The 18423-nt window shown below is 42.8% G+C and overlaps 1 protein-coding gene across 2 annotated transcripts in view; it reads right to left on the bottom strand.

Annotated features, from left to right (window-relative positions):
- Positions 1–1327: 1327 nt before the first annotated feature.
- The window catches only part of ppp2r3a (protein phosphatase 2, regulatory subunit B'', alpha), a 28528-nt gene continuing 11432 nt past the window's right edge, over positions 1328–18423 (bottom strand). Inside the window, exons 1-12 of one of the 2 annotated variants that reach the window (XM_031847547.1) lie at positions 10890–18417; positions 9156–9446; positions 8111–8214; positions 7916–8018; positions 7721–7795; positions 6297–6540; positions 5650–5698; positions 5468–5557; positions 5118–5293; positions 4883–5001; positions 4317–4423; positions 1328–4125 (exon numbers count right to left, since the gene is read on the bottom strand). In XM_031847547.1, coding sequence (XP_031703407.1) covers positions 4029–4125; positions 4317–4423; positions 4883–5001; positions 5118–5293; positions 5468–5557; positions 5650–5698; positions 6297–6540; positions 7721–7795; positions 7916–8018; positions 8111–8214; positions 9156–9446; positions 10890–11021 — 1587 coding nt within the window. In that variant the 5' untranslated portion in view covers positions 11022–18417 and the 3' untranslated portion in view covers positions 1328–4028. Of the gene's footprint in view, positions 4126–4316; positions 4424–4882; positions 5002–5117; positions 5294–5467; positions 5558–5649; positions 5699–6296; positions 6541–7720; positions 7796–7915; positions 8019–8110; positions 8215–9155; positions 9447–10889; positions 18418–18423 lie in introns of those variants that run through there. The other variant, XM_031847546.1, reaches the window with a different exon arrangement.

Genomic DNA, 18423 nt, shown 5'->3' with positions numbered 1-18423 from the left:
TCGGAAGATGAGTGAATATACTCTTGCAGATGGAAATGTGGGAACCACGTGTGATGGCGCCAACCAAAATGCAGTTGATGAGGTAAACTATGCTACCTTAAATTCAAATTCAGTCCAAATAAAAACATAGATGAGCAAAACTCAACCACTAAAACTTGTCTAGATGTAAATGGCTACTTTTAATGGCTCTATGGCAATGACAGTATCTACCTTAACAGCTATTGGATGGACAAAGATGACAAAGAGGGAAAGGATGAGGACGGTGGTAATAGTGAAGAGATCAGTGGTGCCAGATGGTACCACTTGGCTCCTGCCGGGTGTGGACACACACACACCACTGCCTAGTATGGTCACTGGTAGCAAGCAGCATGAAAGAGGTATCCTATATGGCAACTGCTCCATGGTAGGAGTAATAGCAAAGTGACACTGCTGTCATGGTGAGGGGAAACCACAAGCAAAGAAGACACTGCAAGCTAGATGGAGAGGGTGAAGAAAGGTACTAATGCCCAGAGTAACTCATCAGCTGACTCATGTTGTAAACAGTATCAGTACGCATCCCACTTGGGTAAACCCAAAATGGGTCCACTTGGAAAGCTACACAATTTAATTGTTTCCCTTGACAAGGACTATGATGTCAATGAGCCAATTTGGGGTAAAATGCAATGACTGAGTGATTCTTAGTCAACTTAGGATCATTGGCTGCAGTCAGCCTGGGGATCTCCAGACTGGTTTCTGCCAAAAGAACAATCAACAATGTGCCACCCTCACCAGACACTTCCTGTTTTGGTCCATGTTTGTCATGACAACAGTGACGCAAGCCACAGTGATCCATTACAGAGCTGCTGACGTCACGTATGCCAGTCAGTCCAAGCCATGTGGGTCTGAGAACCGTCAATGAACTGAGCCAGCATCAAATCATCTCCTGCACTTGGAGAAAACAAACTCTTAGTGTCAATTTCAATGTTCTTTAAAGAACAGTTTGACGTTATTACACATATTTCCAACACATGTACAGAAACAGTAGACATGTAAAAAAAATATATGCCTCGAGGTAAAAAGGGTCAGAAGACCAGTTCGCACACTCAGTAATTCAAAAGGCTGTAAAGTACACTCTAATGAGCACAAGTGCAGACAAACACACCTACTGTACAGTGTGTGTACACAAGGAGGGAATGATGACGAACGTGTGTGTGTGTGTGTGTGTGTGTGTGGGCAACCGTAAAGAATCTTCAAGGAGAAATAATATTCTTGAAACATCTTTATTTAAACTTCAGACAAAAGCAACAAATAACAGGGGGCGGGGCCAAGAAAAGAAAAAGGTAGATGGAGGAAAAGAAAGAAAGAAAATAAGAGAAAGAAATTGAAACAAAAAAAGAAAGTAAAGTGATTGACAGAAAGAAAACCATGCCAACACAATAACCGTCAGGATCTGAACACATCTCAGCCTACTCAAGTCTCCACTGCACAGAGGAAGTACATACAAATAAAAGTCTTCCGTCTACCTTTCAAAGTAGGGATGCAATTTCAAAGTAAAAGTCCTGCATGGGTTTCTCCTTGCCTGATGCTGCATGTGTGAGTACAAGGACGCAATCGGAGATGCATCATTGCCTTCAACAGTTCTTCGTAAATACTGTTTGGATGAGTGGGTCTCCTTGGGAGTGTGTGAGTGAGTGTGTGTGTGTGACCACAGCTGTGAAACATCAGTCTCAGAGGGTCTCCATATGAGCCGTTTCTCATATTTTTGTGATTGTCAGAGCAGTCCTCCAGAGGATTCCCTCTTCTGCGGATGGAATCCACCGTGCGTCAAACACAAACATACACACATCTAACATAACTTACCCCCCTATCCCGAGCCACACAGTGGCACAGCAATACAAACCATCAAAATACATCAAAAATCGGAGCCGTTATATTTATAATGGCTCTCATTAGTTATTACTATTATAATATAGTTTAATACACAGTGGGGCACATTTACAATGGCTATAGAGCAGAAGGGGGAAACCTACAGCGTCCACTAGCTCTTTCTCCCTTTCAATAGCAACTGTGGTGTGTGTGTGCATAAGTGTATGTACAGTAAGTGCCAGGAAAGGAGGTATATGTCAGTGAATTTGAAGCCAATGAGGACAAAAGCTGTCCCATTCCTAATTAAAGAGTTATACAAGCACACACACGCACACACACACACACACACACACACACACACACCGGGAACACCATCCCCATGGCAACGACTATGACGTATAAAGAGCCTGAAACTGAGAGCTACACATCACACGCTCCTAAAACACACCCCTCTATCAGTAATTTCTAAGCAAACACACGCTGCTAGCTAATACAGCAAGGGCAGTGTGCATACATGCACCTGTCCCTGTGAGTGCAGCACAGTAAATAATAGAGTGAAAGGGTCAGTTTATTCAAATTAAAAAGGTAAAATCTCACTGAGTGCATCTGTCTATGCAAATAGTTTGGATTTTATTTGCCTCAGTTCTAATCTATCAGTCACTGAGATGTCTGCCTACATTTGAATAAAATACAGGTGAAAGGAAGTAAGTTGGTGCTTAAAGCAAAGACAAATTACAGTAACACATCTCCCCGTTAATGTAAGTAGCTCCAATGTTTTAAGAGCCACAAATTAAATTCCATTCATGATGTGGTCGAGGCAAAAATCTCAGAGACGGATTTCATAAAACTTCTGCAAAAAAACCTGCAGACTAGATACCACTAGAGGTATGAGAATATATGTTTTCATAATTTGCATGAACTGAGTCCTTAAGCGGCATCTTTAGTGGTGTGTCTGGTACTGTGTGTGTGTGTGTGTGTGTGTGTAACAGGGAGAACAGATGTTCCATAAACAAACAAACGGTGTACGACAATGAGATGTAGAAGCAGGAAAATTACAATTTTTGGCATACATTTTTAAAACAGATCAAAGTAATTACCAGGTGCTGTACATGTGCTGGATAATTGCATGAGACTGACAGGAACAACTCACAGTTGTTATGCGCATCTATTGCGTGTCAAATGTTATGGGTGGAAATGTGTGGGCAACTCTACCAGAGAGTTTGATATGTTTGTCAACATGCATCATTATATGTGCATATGTCTCACTGGGACCTGACTGAGAAATGACACAATAAAGTGACCTTCCAGTCGTTGTCGTCAGAGACTTTTTTTACAGGGTTTAAAAACGGATTTCAAAGGGAGTCCAGAGGTGGAGCAATGATAATGCTGAACTAATAATAGAGCAGCTCAGGCTGTGCAGTGAACTGAACTCCCTCTTGGAAAAGTTGGCCAGCCATTATGCACCGTGCATGACAGTGATGGCCGGCATTAGCACAGACTGGCCACAGAGAGGTGCTGTTACAATCACCCAAACTGTTACATGATTCCTCCCCTGAAGGGACTGGAGGTTTAACGACTTCCTTTACAAGGAACACAGTGACACAGCTGCACAGGCAGCAGGTTTCCGATGGCAGTGTCTGTCTCTATGTATCCTTATTGAGCAGATGACTGTGGGTTTTCAGTGCCTATCACTATATCTTCTGTTTCTGTCTCACTAGGAGTCTGTTTGTGTAACTGACAGTCTGACCTGTCTGTCTACCTTCAGATGATTGTCTGCTGGCAGGATTGTCTGTAGAAAATTCACAATTACATTATTTTACAGTGAAATGTTTAGTCTTAATTCCTTTAAGAGCTTATCATACACTTCTCCACCCCATCGTCGGCTTTGTTCTGTCGGACGGAGCAAAGAGCTGGAGGCAGTGAAATTGTTCTCTGTATGAGTACGGATGCGTTATTGCACCAGACACAAGAACAGTACTGGTTTACGGTCTCACACACACACACAGAAAAACGATGAGTCCGTTATGAGGAGACTCCAAAGTCGTCGAGAAACAGATGCCAAATCCGTTTTAAGTCTTTACGTCCGTGTATTTTGTGATGCATCCGTCCACAGGGAGCTCCTATCACTGCATTCCTTGTTTGTTTTCCAGAATGAAAAGCCCAGGAATTCCAAAGACGGAGTTCTATGCTGACAGGTCTGATATGACCAGTTTTTCCATTTTATTCCCAATCTCTCCTGGAACTTGAAGCTCCTCGGATTCATAGTCGTCATCAAAGGACCTGGGAACATGACACGCATAGTAGAACTGGTTAATTGTTGTTATATTGTCTTGACAGTCAAGCTAATCTTCAAATATTAAAAATGGGGTGTCTTCTTGAAATGAGCGGAAAACCTTTTTTTTTTTTTTTTTTTTTTTTTTTTAATTAAATGGACCCCAGCATGTATGGAAGTATAAGTGTGTGTATCGTACCCCTCATGTAGCTGTTCATTTGCAGTCTCCTCCGCAACCAGAATCTCATACTCCTCTGAGGCATATTTATCCCAATCAGACGGCTCTGGACCTTCACTATCAATGTCCTGGAACAACACGTGCACAGCAAATATCCATATTTTAGAGGAAAGAGAGAATTTCATACATTTTTACAAAATAAATTAAGAGACAAAAAGAGAAGTAGCTTTAAAACCATACAAAAACATGGCACCTGGAAGTTCGGGGTATGTACCAAAACCCAGTATCCAATTTCTTTCGTGGTAATGGTGGAATTTTGTGAGTGAATTGTTATTAATTTCCAAAGTAATATCTTAGATATTAAAAAAATAACATTTGAAGCCCAGACACAGTATTTTGTTAAGTTTGAGGGCACTGAATGTTATTATATTACAATCATCTTCTCCAACATCTCAAAAGTCACCAAGAAAGATATGTTTCATCAATTGTGAGACACATTTCATAAGTTCTTTTTTAACTGTGTGCTGCTTCAAATTGACAGTTCCTGCAATATGGCTGAATATTATATTTAAGAGATGTTAATTCACCTTTTGCACAGCAAATGGGTCTCTCTGTTCGTGGTCCAGGTATTTCTCCAGATTGAAGAAGGTGTCAAAGAATATGTGGGCCATCCGGCAGCGCTTCAAATCACTGAGGGTTATCTTACCTGGAGAAATCAACATGTACACAAACACATGCATGCGTTATGTTTAGATTGCAAGGTAAAAAGAAATTAAAGATGACACTAAAAAACACCATGGATGTGCTTGTGCTGGCACTAACCTGAACTCTCAGGTTTGACCAGGTCGAGCATCTGGCAGAGCAAATCCTGGAAGGGCAGAGGTTCGATGCCCATCCTTTCCATTCTCTCACACTGTTCTTCATAGAAATACTCCAACTCAAACATGGACAGGACACCATCGCCATCCACGTCCGTGCAGCGGAACCAGTACTCTATACTGGAGAGCGATATGACACGTGCATGCAGAGTTACACACCATGTACACACACAAACACCCATAAATGGTGGAAGCAGTGCATTTGCAAATAAAATGGCATCTGCCTGGGATGCAGCATATGTATTAAACACAAGCAGAGAGAGAGAGCAGCTGCTCAATCACATTGTACATCACCTGGTGGGATTTTTCTTGTCCTCTTCAGACATGAGGAACCAGACGAACTCGGCGTAGCTCATCCTGCCTTCCCTCTGCACAGCGTTACCCCTGGAAACAAGAGAGAAAGAGACATTCACATTCAATACCGCCATTACGGTGAAGTAATTAGCTCCTTTGTTTATCTGCGTGTTTCCACTTACCGAGTAACGGCCCCTGAAAACAACCTTTCAATGATTCTGTTTGAGGAGGCTGTCAGAGGAGAGAATGAGAAAAATAAGCAAATAAGATTTTTGTCCAAAAGATAAATGGGTTACTGTTGTACACTATTGCATTTGCAGTTCACTTGCGCAAGTACAGAGTAAGTGAATTAAAATTTGGTGAGGTGGTCATATAATTATGTTAACAGTGTAATGCATTTCACATCAGACAGCATGGAAGTGTTCAGCCTCGGACAAACAGCTGTTGTTTTCTGCACTAGCTAGTGGGGGTCTAACAAATGGAAAATAAGCAAATGAATGTGCCAAATCCAAAGACATCTGTTTCTGATTCGTTACTGGCATAACATCCATATTAAATACAATGGGACCAACACATTTCTTTATTTATCCATACAGCCCAATATCATAAATCACAAATAGGCCTCAAGGGGTTTTACAATCTGTACATAATACAACTATCTCAGAATCGATGTTGCCGTTTCTGATTTTGAAATAATATTTGTTCTGCTTTAAGGCCTAGATTCTTTCTTGATAAACTTACATTTGTTGTAGAATAAACCCCCATGTGTCAGGTATGGATGTATTTCAGTTGGGGACAGTAAACCCGCCGCTCTTTAAGTTGTTCTTACCATGGTCATTGTATCTTGCCAGGTCTTTGGGGTCAATGTAGAGGTCATGGTCAGTGTCAAGCTCCCAGAACTTGCAGTAGATGACGTAGAAGTGTTCGTAAGAGAAGTAGTCAGTGATCTGGTTGATGTCGTCCTCCTCCTCCAGCAGGGCCAAGGTCTGTAAGAAGTTGCTCCTGCGCAGCTCCATCATGGTCATGCGACCCGTCCACGAACGGTTAACCACGTAGAATATCCGTTGGATCACCTGGGGTGACAAAGTATCCGAATGGTGCCGATTAACAGAGCGAATCATATGAAATTGAGCAGAATGAAATTATTTTTTCTAGGATTTTTTTGCCTCGATTGTTTTCAATCGATCACTGTATTTGTCCTAAAAAGGCAATTGGTTGAGCAGCAGTGAAACACAAAACACAAGTAAAATTATGAGTAAACATTTAAAAATAATCTGAAGATAATTTGAAATGTTGAGAGATGGCAGAGGCTATGAAATGTTTTATGTCTATTCATTCTGGCTAATGGGAGTCTAAAAAGGGATGCAGGACGAAAGGTCTGACAGGCTGGTTGGGCTCTGCTTTCAATCCATAGAAATGGCATGAAACTCACATGGGATCTTCCCAAGCCCCATCATCCAGACTTATTAAACATATTCCTCATCTTTCCATGAGGGAGACCAACCACCGATTCAACTATAACTGATATTTTCATCCACATTCAAACTAAGGGGAGGGTCTTTATCATACAATGGAAACAAGTGGGTCTGGGCTGCCTGTCACTGAAACACAACTCTAAGGCTTAGCAAAGAGCGGATTAGCACACATTTCCTGGTACATGGACCTCCCAGGGCTACAAATGCCTCATACAGTAGCGGGTCATCTGTCCTTAACTGAAGGAAGTGTCTTAATAAGGGCATGTGGAGGGTCAGGGCCTCTGCTGTAGCGGGCTGAGGGGGGGCGTCACTGTTTCTGTGATGTCCCCTGACGCATCAGAGCACGAACTTCTCTGTACTTCTACGCAGCAAACCCCCAACTTCTAAAAAACGTGTTGCAGCTGTCCAGATCTCCCCACACACACACACACACACACACACACACACACACACAGCTGCTAAAGTTACTAGACGTGCACTGAAACAGCTTTGCTGACAATGTAGGAGGAGTAGATTCTGAGATGTCATTGATCTTCAATACATCAAATGTGAGTACTAGGACAACATTAATATGTAAGACTGTCTGATGTTTAGCTTAGGTTGCGGATTTACTCTCATATAATACTGTAATTTCTTTTAGTTATACTTGGATAACATAAGAAGCTGTGGCTTCAATGTAGCCAACTCAGCAGACTAATAAAATGGTCGTCCTATCATTACACCGTAATCATAATATCACATTAAAAGGACGGTGGATATCATTTTTCATGCCATTTACCGTTGTTATGTAGCGGGAATGGAATTCAGGTGCATCCTTCAGAAATGTGAGCCCAGGATGCGTATCCACTATGTCCTAATCAGTCAAACACAAACAGAAAAAAGGAAAAGTGTGTGGTAAACACAGAGAATAGTGCAGAGCTTGTGCAATGTTTGCGTTGCTCGTCTGATTGATGGACGTTGATATGAAATTTACCTGCATTAGAGGGATGAAGTCCTCCTGCTCCAGGTAGTTACAGCTGGGTTTGGCTAGCAGGGAGATAAACCTTGACGAGTCATCGTGGCAACTGTGCAACAACCTGTAGGAGAGGAGGCGTTTAATATAAGCTGATGAGAGTTACAACGTCACATTTCATGAGACTTTCTTAGACGAACATGAGGCCTGTCTTACTTCCTCCAGGTTGCAATGAAGGAGTGAACAGATACAAAGCCCGTTCTCTCACCACCTGCTGAGTAGAACATGGGAGCCTTCCAGTAAAGTGGACACCCGCATGCCTGCACAGAACGACAAGTAACAACACCATTATCTTACCCTGAAAATCAATTGTGCACAGTACTTCACCACAGCGTTTGTTTCCCAGAATCGGTGATCACACTGCTTAGAAAGGAGTGGCAACATAACAACAGCACTGCATCAATGAGGCCAACGTGTGTAAGACAAAAAAAAAACGTTTTTCAAGGAAAACAAATTAGTGTGGTAGCTTCAATCTCACATAATACTGCCAGTAAGCGTTGATGTAGGAGTGGGCGATATATAGAGTATACTCGATGTATTGCTTGTTCTGTGTTGGATGTAGTAAATTACTATATCGCGAGTATCGAGTGTACAAATACTTGGCGTTTTGCTTCTCCTGCAGCTCTCTCCCTCTCTCAGAGTGTGTGTGGTGTCGCCCATGAGCATGGATGTGTTTTTGTATCTGAAGGGAAGCAGAGCCTGCAGAGTGTTTCTCTTGGAAACGGTAATGGAAGATAGCCTCAAACTAGCCCCCATGTGTTTTTTTTGTTACAAGTAGATGTAACGGAATTGAGGTAAGAGTGTCTTAGAATTGTCTTCAAAATAAAAGCGCCAAGAACTGACTTCAAATAAAAGTGTCCTTCTGTCACTCTGTCAATGACAAATAAACAAATATAAATAAATAAACAAAATGAATGATAATTTTAAAAAACAACCTCCTGCGAACTCTGCATTTCAGAGAAAAATTGAATTTCAACTGTGTGAATAAAAACTTAGTATGAATACATTTTCAAAGACCAATCTGACTTCAAAATGGCAATACACCCCATCAGTGTTCAGATTAGTTTGCTGGAATGATCACACTTGTATGATCATACGCATCAAAGGGTTAAATCAAACAGTTATGTTATTTTAGAGAAAACATGAAAATATTGTGAAAAATATCGTATAACATTGTGATGTCTGTTGTTAAACTACCGACCTTTGCGATCTTGCCCATTTCATATATGTCAGCCTTCTCCTCCTCAAATTCAGTGAAGGCCGTCTCGATGGCAGCAATGGCTGCGTCGTGGTTGGTGGCCGGGCCCATGGCGGGGAGCCCACGGGGGTAGTAGAACCTGGGAATGTTGATGGCAGGGGGAGGAGGGGTGACTATCACCGGAGCCGGAGGAGGGCTGGGTGAGCGTGGTGTTGGGGTGGGGGTGGGGGTGTGGGTGGACAGGGCAGGGGCCGGTGGAGGTGTGCCTGGTTTCTTCTCGGGTTTGGACTGGACCTGAAAAGAGAGAAAGGACGATCATGTGTGGGAAAAGACAAGCTGGTTTGACTGTAATCCGTTACAATTCAAAATAAGAACATTGCAATTTCATCTTTTGTTTGTAGGGTTTGTTAACCAAATCTTAAAAGTAAGGTATAAAACAAACCACATAGACAGCATGCTAATGACTACAACACCACAGTCTATAGGTATGCTTGATGTGGCTTGTTGTTCCTAACCAGAGCTCCATTCTTCCACTGCATTATAAATACCAATTGACAGCACTCTCACTCTTACTCTTACTGCCATATTGTTGCATGATTTTGACCTGATCAAAATGTACAGACAACATGAAATTCCTAAATCCATTCATTTTTTATGAAAAGTAACTAAGTAAAGATATTGAGTACTGTTTCCAGAAGTGAAGACAAGACACAACTTCGCTTTATGAGCATAAGGGATCCATGTAAGGGATGTGGTGCAAACTCTCAACTAATCATAAAAATATGTACAAAGAACAAGAGACTTCACAGTCAGTGAGTTTTATAGTCTGCAATTATGACTGATTTTAAATGGTTGGCTAAAAGCTACAGGCGGCACAAGAGTGTGACAGTGAAGACTATTTTGGGCTTAAGTTAATCCATCCTAATCTCTGGAACCTTAAATGACTAATAAGGTAAAAATAAGCAACACTCATGGCAACTGTTCTGATGCATTGATGATGGTTTGACCGAGCCGGTTTAGCTTTAACATTCTGGGCACCAAATTGGAGTTTGAAATACAAGAAGGGTCTTCTGGGCCATACATAGTGGACTGTCCTCAGGAAGAGCTCCGAACACACTTATTTTATTCCCCACATACTCCATTATCTAATTCACAAGACAACAATGTACACTACTAAGTAGCAATGACAGGGTGAGGTGTCCCATTCGCATCTGCTGTAGTTCAAGGCTGATGACTTGAAAAGTAACAGCTTACACAAAATGAAATAGAAATAACCTCACGCTGGTATTTTATTAACACTGCTTAAATCAAAACTACGCAGTGCGTCGGGGCAGGAGCTCCGTGATGCCTGGTGTCTGCCTTCTTGAGGGCCTTCTCAGAGGGTGAGTACTGAACAGGACAGCTGTAGCGGTCCTCCCCCTCCCACTCTCCTTCACAGAGTTCATTCCATCACTCTATTCCTGCACCTCCTGCCCTATTAATACCCTGCTGGTATCTGCCTCAGACAAGTTTGTCGTCTCTGCAATGTCACTCTGTGTGTATGAGAGCAACAAGATGTATCTACTGTATGTGTGTGTATAATATATGAACATCTGTGAACATGTGTGTGTAGAAGAGAGAAACAAAGAAAAAAAGACATATGTATTTAGGATTAGAGTATATTTCTTGCGTGTCTAACGTCTTTCTCATGAGTCCAAGTCCAAACTTGCGTCCATCCTGCTTATTGCACCGACTGACCTGTTGCTGCTGGAAGGACTTGATTCTCTTCTTGAAGCGTGAGGGGAGGACAAAGTCACACCCCCTGGCCAGAAAGGCCAGCTCCCCCCTCAGGTCGGGGTCCCGCCGCAACGACGTCTCCTTGATCATCATGGTGGGGGCCGAGACACGTAACCCCCCACCAGACACGGCCACCGGTGCAGCTACTGACACGGCGACTACTAACGGACCAGCTTGTCCGGCAACTAAACAACCGCTGAGAGGAAATCGAGTAGACTGTGGTAAAGAAGTCCACTTAACAGTTCAGATATCCACTAACCACAGAAATGGCCAAACGCCTCAGGAAAGCATTTGTGTGATTTCAGGCAAAATGGCCTTTGACAATCAGTCACACTCACAGAATTTCTCCACTCGCATGTACAGGCTCCCAAAGCGGTGTCCTGTAAAGCAGTAATCCAGCAGGGTATCTGTGCAAAGAAATGTTCCTTAAGACTCCCGTGCTACTATGCAGGCCAGGAGGCAGAACCATGGTACTTGGCTGTTTTATGACCAATCCGAGGCCCAAACAGCAGCTTCTCTCTGGGTTGGAAAACCCTCTGATGTGCCCCTGTCAGCTCAGGATGTATGTATTTGGTGTAGTCTCACTGGTGCCTGCGGCTCCAAGCTGGGCTCTGACAAACTGCACTGAGAAACATGAGCCATGCCGGGGTCTGGCAACACACACACGGCACACCGGCTGTCCTGAGCATTAGGGGGGTGGGGGGGGGGGGGCATGTTGCATATCTGTGTGCAGTGTTTTGCAGGACCTGAGCCCTTCTCAGTCCCCGCCTTTGACTAAAGTTAGCCAGTGGGAAGTTACAAATCAAAGTGAGTCTGATTGAAATAATTGTACTTAACAGTAGATTGGAAGCTTATCAGTGCTTCAGTGTTGGTGTAGGGCAAGTATGCCAAAATATTTCATGGGGGTAAATTGGGATGGAGTGATCAGTTATATGTACCTGTTATATCTGTTGACTTTCAATCATTCAGCTGGGCTTACTTAGAAGTTTAAAGCTTCTTCCCTTTTGCTAAAACACTAAAATCTTTAACAGCCCTGTATGTATGAAGAGTCACTCTTGATAAAATAACATTATATTTACTGATGGTCTTTTCTACATAATCAATTAAGCTATTAGTCTTTTTTTTAAATTTTGATAGACATTTGATCATCAGAATTGTTGTCAATTAACAATTTATTTCAATTATTTGAATAATTAATTAATAACCTAATAATTATACAAGTTTTCTTTCCTGATGCTTTTGGTTCAGGTGTAAAATACAAATGTAGTAGTTGTGGTGAAATTCGTATACATAAAGGAAAGCTTTGGTGAATTTAGCATATGTGGTAATAGCTAATAAATAGTGAGTATTTATAATTAAGTGTACACATTTCCAATGCAACACCCTCCATCTTCCAGTCTGACCTTTCTCCCAGCTAAGCCAGATCCGACCAGCACCACTTCAGAGCCAAGCAACACCAATCTGAAGCCTGACAGTGCAAGAGGGGATCCCCCAGGACAGATGGGCGTGACCTATTTTTAAGTTGTCCAGCTAAAACCCCTGCAATACTAAGACACTTCACCAAATGTCTGACATATAACAGTTTAGTTTACACGTACTGTAGCATGTATATCAATGCTTGCCTGCTGAGAAAATGAAACTGTCAATTTCTCAGAATCTGTTGGCAAAGTAAACACCATGGTTGTGTTTTAGAGCAGCACAGATGGAAAGTGTTACACTGGGCTCCATGAGCATCATCAATTAGGAGGACATGGTGGAAACATTAACTGCTGTTGGATGAAAGTGTTTCAGCAACTATTTTCACACCTCCTGGGGCCACGAAGTGGACAAAGTCCTTTCAGAAAAACTAAAATGATGATATTTATCTACAACAGCAACACGTTAGTTTCCTGCTGGTCCACTGTGTATTTTTCTACATCCTCGATATTTTCTCATTTGGTTCTTCTCCTGCTTTTCTTCTATATTTCTATGGTGTTCCATCTTCTGGAGTCCCTGTTCTTGCCGTCCTTGTGACGTATATGTTTTTAGTATGTATTCCATCACTCCGTAAACTGCTAATGTCTGCATCATTGACAACATGGTGTGTTAATAACAGATGAGCAACAACTCTCTCACGCTAGACTCGTAGAGTGTTTCCTGCCTTCCCAGATAAATAAGTGAGTCACCCGGGGTTTTGAGGGTAACTCCTCTCCGCTCCCTGCACACCCGGCCCAACTGAATTCTTTGGAACAACTGGACTCTGTACTGAAGCCAAGGTCACATACCGATCCCACACTCACACACAAACACATTGTCTTCTTTCTGGCCACTTCTCACCTCCGTGCAGCAGGGGGAAACATTATACAATCACTATGCCGTGTCTATGAACAAATGAGCACGATCTGACAAGTGCCATCTCACCAGCTTTTAGTGTCATGTTGAATCCCTCAGCCCTCCCTCCCTCCCTCCCTCCCTCTCTCTCTTTTTTTTCTCTCCCCGTCTCTGCTGCTCAGTCGGATCACTGAAAATTGAGTTCCTGGCACTTTCTCTGCACGGCCACATCAACTGTAGCGATGCACTTGTGATATCATAAATCTTTGTATAAAGAGATTCGGTGTACGTGTAAGTGTGTGTGTGTGTGTGTGTGTAAAGAGAGCCAGGACAGATGCCATGGGGCAGCTGTGTGCTCTTTTCCTGTCTGACTGACAAGTCGGTGTAACCCTGCACTCTCCAAAAAAAAAAGTCTCCGCTTGGTCCTAAAACCAGCCTCTCTCAATGGATCTGGAGTGTTAAACAGCGACATAAATAAAACGGTTAAATTTATCAAGACGTGAGGACTGTGAGGATGCTGTGGGAACCACCTCCTTTAAAGAGTCATAGATGCTCCACTACAGCATGAAGGATAAAAGCTGCAGTCTGATCAATTGCCATGAAAGCAACTTGAGGGACAAACTGTTCCCAACGGGAGGGACACATAAGGTCAGCAGTGATGTGTGGGTCAGTTCTGTGGCCAACCAAATATTCGATATAGAGTGTTTAGCAGCTAAAGAGCCACATATTTCCCTCTGGAGTTGGTGGAGACCAAAAACAGAGCTAAGAGGAGACTGAACATTGGATTTACATTCATCATTTGGCTCTGTCCGCCAGATGTGTACATGGGTTATATTCGCCATATCAACTTTATATGGTAATATGTCAAATTTGTGTTTACATCTTGCTCTAATGTAACCAAGTTTTTTTTTTTTTTAAAGCAATTATTGCAGTTTTAATAAGTGCAGCTTACAATGCAAACTATTGCAAAAGTGCTGACAGAGCTAACAGTGTTTACCTGAGGGGTAATCAGGGGTAGGGTGGGTGCTATGCTTCCGCTATGACACCTTCGGTCGGGATGCCATTATCAGCTGTAACCGCCGTATGAGCTCAGTGCAGAGCGGCGGCCCTGAGCTAGCAAGTGAGGCACGCTCACATGCACTAAACCCATGCACTAAAATCACAGGCTGGGAGCCAAGCTATGTCAACAAAGCAAGGATTCATTCTCTACTCAGGTAGACATTACTCCGATCTTTGCGATTTAATAGACACATAGATGACTTTGATGCCATTGTTCTTGTATTTTAACTGGCAAGTAGAGCAACATATAAACTCCCAAAAATGAATGAATTCCTTTAAGATGCTCGCTTAGGGAGAGAAGAGGCCGGCAGAGAGGGTGAGAGGAATGTGGAAGAGAGGGCAGAAAGGGCTAATGGAAGTAAAAAATGGGGGCCTGAGGGGCTGAGCAACAAGTGTATGTGAGTGTTTTGAGCATTATGTCTGCAAGTGCTTTCCTCCAACTACAACACAACCCCACTGCTACAGGAACAGGTGAGTCAGCAGCCTTCACAACATTGATCAAATACATGCAAGATGGGAAGAGCGGCGGGACCAAAGCAGAGGATCAGTTGTCCAAAAACAACTGTCGCCGTGCACACATGCCCTCCTAAAGGGTTTAATTACCACACAAGCATGTGTCGAATTTGTCAGGCATATCAATTGTGTGTGCGTGGGCGCATGCACGTATGCGTCGATGGATTCAGTTAACAGGAATCTTCCAGCTTCTTCCAGTCTTTTAGAGAAGTTGAATAGTGTGAACATAACAACTTCCTAAACACACACACACACACACACACACACACACACACACACACACACCTGCTCGTTGAAATTGGCTGTCTGCTGTGTGTAAAATTATCTGTGTAAAAATAGCCAACATGTTTCATGTTTATTTCTGCTTCAGGCACCGGGCAGACTTCACATGTGTAACACACACACACACACACACACACACACACACACACACACACACACACACACACACACACAGAGAAAGATGACTGAAAATGTGATTTAATAGAATTGTCTGATAACTTAGCAGAGTTATGATCAGGCATTTAATTGAACTAGTTAAACCTAATACTGTCAATAATTGTTAAATTAAAAGTCATACAGTAGATATACTTAAATGTGGGTAGCTTTTTGGCTAAATGGTAAATTATGCAGACATATATTTCTGTATTCATTGCTGCATTTGCGTGTTGTTATACACATCAGCTTTATATTTTTACGTGATGATATTTTTTTTATAGTTGCAGTAAAATGAACTGCCCACTGGGACAAATAAAGTTACATTTTGAACTCCCCCTCCCTTCTCTGTGATTATACAGACACTCACTTTAGACCAGGCCTGCCAAATGCCATCTCCATGGAAATAACCCTTTCCCTGGATTGAGTGGCGGGTGAAATACTCCCAGGGTTACCGTGCCAACAGCAGGAAACAACAGTTCACATTGCAGCTCTATTCTTTATTCCCGGGCTCACTTCCTCTCTCTCACACACACACACACACACACACACACACACACACACACACACACACAGACACACACAAAGTTGCCTTGGGAGCCTCCTCTCTAAACTGCAGAGAATGAACCAAGTTCAAGTGCTGCCTCCGTGATAGATGAAGTGAATCAGTGATGGTCACGGTCTACCTCACATCCGAATCGCAGGAGGAAAACATGGGAACAGTTAATGACACAGCTGCTGTGGCTGTCTGAGCAGAGGAAGAGGCTGTCCTGTAATAAAACATGTCACGAGTACCACAGCCAGCAGCCAACGGCCCAAAATTGAAAATACAAAAAAATGCCATCGACATAACATCAACAGAGATGAAGACACTCTGCCACCATCTGTTGGTTTAAGTTAAACATTATGTTATGTTGTTCTGCAGCATTTGCTTTTCCATCCACCAACTTGACAGATCTGTGACTAAGCAAACGTTACACACTACAGTCAGGGGTCTACTACTCATATGCCCTTGTGACTGTAGCTAGTATCTCTGTTTATAATAGCACGGTTGTGATTTGTGGTTTTGTTTTTCTGCAATCATTTCTGAACAATTAGAGCCAATCAAGCCGGCCATTATACTAGTCAGAGGCTCATGTATTGCTAATACATCGTCGTAAGAAATTGTTGTTTAAATTGTCTTTAAATAACTAAATAACTGCATTTTATGAAGACATATAACATTTTTAAGCCTGTAGAGCTGACTCAATAATCACCAGAGGAAAGGCCTTTTACCACACTGCCTATTTCTGGAAGGGTTGCCCAGCTGCATCACCAGATCATTGCCCAGTTAATCATCTCCCTCTGCAGGAACAACAGCCTGTCAACATGTAATCTCTAAGAACAACAAACTCCAGGCCTTTGTCGGTCAACTTGGCTTTACATATTTATACGCATGGCTATCGGCGGCAGGTTATTTTAAGAGTAAGTGAGCTAACCCTACATCAGCAGTAGTGATGAGCCTCAGCCTGGAGCTGCAGTGAGAGAGCTGTCACTAGCACTTCACACAGCCAATGGCAGAGCAGATCAGCTCCTGTTTCCTCTCTTTTTCAGACAGAAGAGTAAAGATAGACTGGAATGTTACAGTAGGAGGGAGAGACGTGTCAGCAGATAGAAGTAGCCACTGCACATTTTTGCTGCAGCCCTGTGATATCAATAACAAATCTTATAGGGAGAAGGTCAGATAGCACTGAAGAAAGAATGTGCAAGAAGAGACATAAGAATGCACACAAGTGAGGAATGCTAAAAAGTTGCATTAGTAACGATCCTACCCTTCAGACCATGCACTAAACAAACTACCTTAACATCCCTTTGCCATGCACCTTGAGCAATATTTTCCCAGTATAATTTAAGATACAACATAAGACAATAGTTTCTCTTTGTGGTCTCTTTGACCTAGAAAACTGCTGTGTCTTGCACCACCCTTTCCTCCTAACGGTCACATAATATCACAATAATGGCAGATTGTGCAATTGTTTCAAAACAGGACCGTTTTTCGTCTCTACCCAATTAAAAAAAAAGTTAAAAGCATTGAAAATAGCTTAAGAACAGGAGGAAATTGTGAAAACCTTCTTAGCAAATACAACTGATTCTGATTTAGACCAGGACCTAGTGTTAAATCACAGATCATCCTGTAGATGGAGCTATAGATCCTCTTCAGTAGTGAGGCTGGCCTGCAAACAGACACAGTACCATATGGTACAGTCAGGGCTGAGCGTCACTAGAGGGCAGCAGCTCTCTGCTCGTCACCATGTCGACTCTGTCCAACACTCACAGGTGAGCCTGGATCTGACAGAAAACGCTGGTTCTGCTGCTTTTGATCCTCTCGACCTCAGCTCCCTCATCTCACAATCAAGGCCAACAATCCTAAACCCTCACCTTGGCTGACAGAGTGAGAGGTTTGTATGATGGAAACCATATGCTAATAGATGGAAACCACAGGTTCAGATATCATTCGTATACAAACTTGTCTGGATTAACTGGTGAGAGCGTTTTGGTAATGAGGCAGTTTTCTGGAGAAAACCCCTGGCCCAGTTTGGGTGGAGCTGGGTGAAGGGTGAGAGGTTAAATAGGGAGGGAGATGGATGGGGAGGGGGAGGCAGCTGACACCCAAGCTTTTACCGAGTCATACTGTTATGGAACACTGGCAAATTGTTTCACATGGAAACAAGCACACACATACACAAAGACAGCCACACCCACATCAACACACTGTCAGTGTTCTGAAATAAACCGAAAACATATCCAGTCTCCATTTGATCTCCCCTGGAGACATGATTCTGTGGGGGAGCCTCCCCGTCAGCCAATCAGATTACACAACTGATATTCTGGGGTATAGGGGAGTCCCGTCAGCTCGCCTAACATGTTGTTGTGGTTTCCGTGGTGACACTGAGGGAGGCCCACAGATTTACGCAGCAATGCCTCCCACTGAGCTGAAAACATTTCAGAGGAAAAAGTTACTAAGAAGTTAGGCTTGCATATGTGTGTGGGTGTGTGTGTGTGTGCAGACAAGCATCTGTGCAAGTGTACACACTCCAACAGAGCCCCCTGCACTGGGACCAGCAGTTGGATGCTATCCCAGCCTGCAGGAGTGATGATTCATGATGTCACTTGCTTTAAAGTGTGTGTGTGTGTGTGT

This window comes from Anarrhichthys ocellatus, unplaced genomic scaffold, assembly GCF_004355925.1.
Source record: "Anarrhichthys ocellatus isolate YVR2014 unplaced genomic scaffold, GSC_Weel_1.0 scaffold7, whole genome shotgun sequence".
Classification (NCBI taxonomy): Eukaryota; Metazoa; Chordata; class Actinopteri; order Perciformes; family Anarhichadidae; genus Anarrhichthys; species Anarrhichthys ocellatus.
Note: the sequence above shows the minus strand (reverse complement) of the source record. Positions and strands in the feature narration are given on the sequence as shown.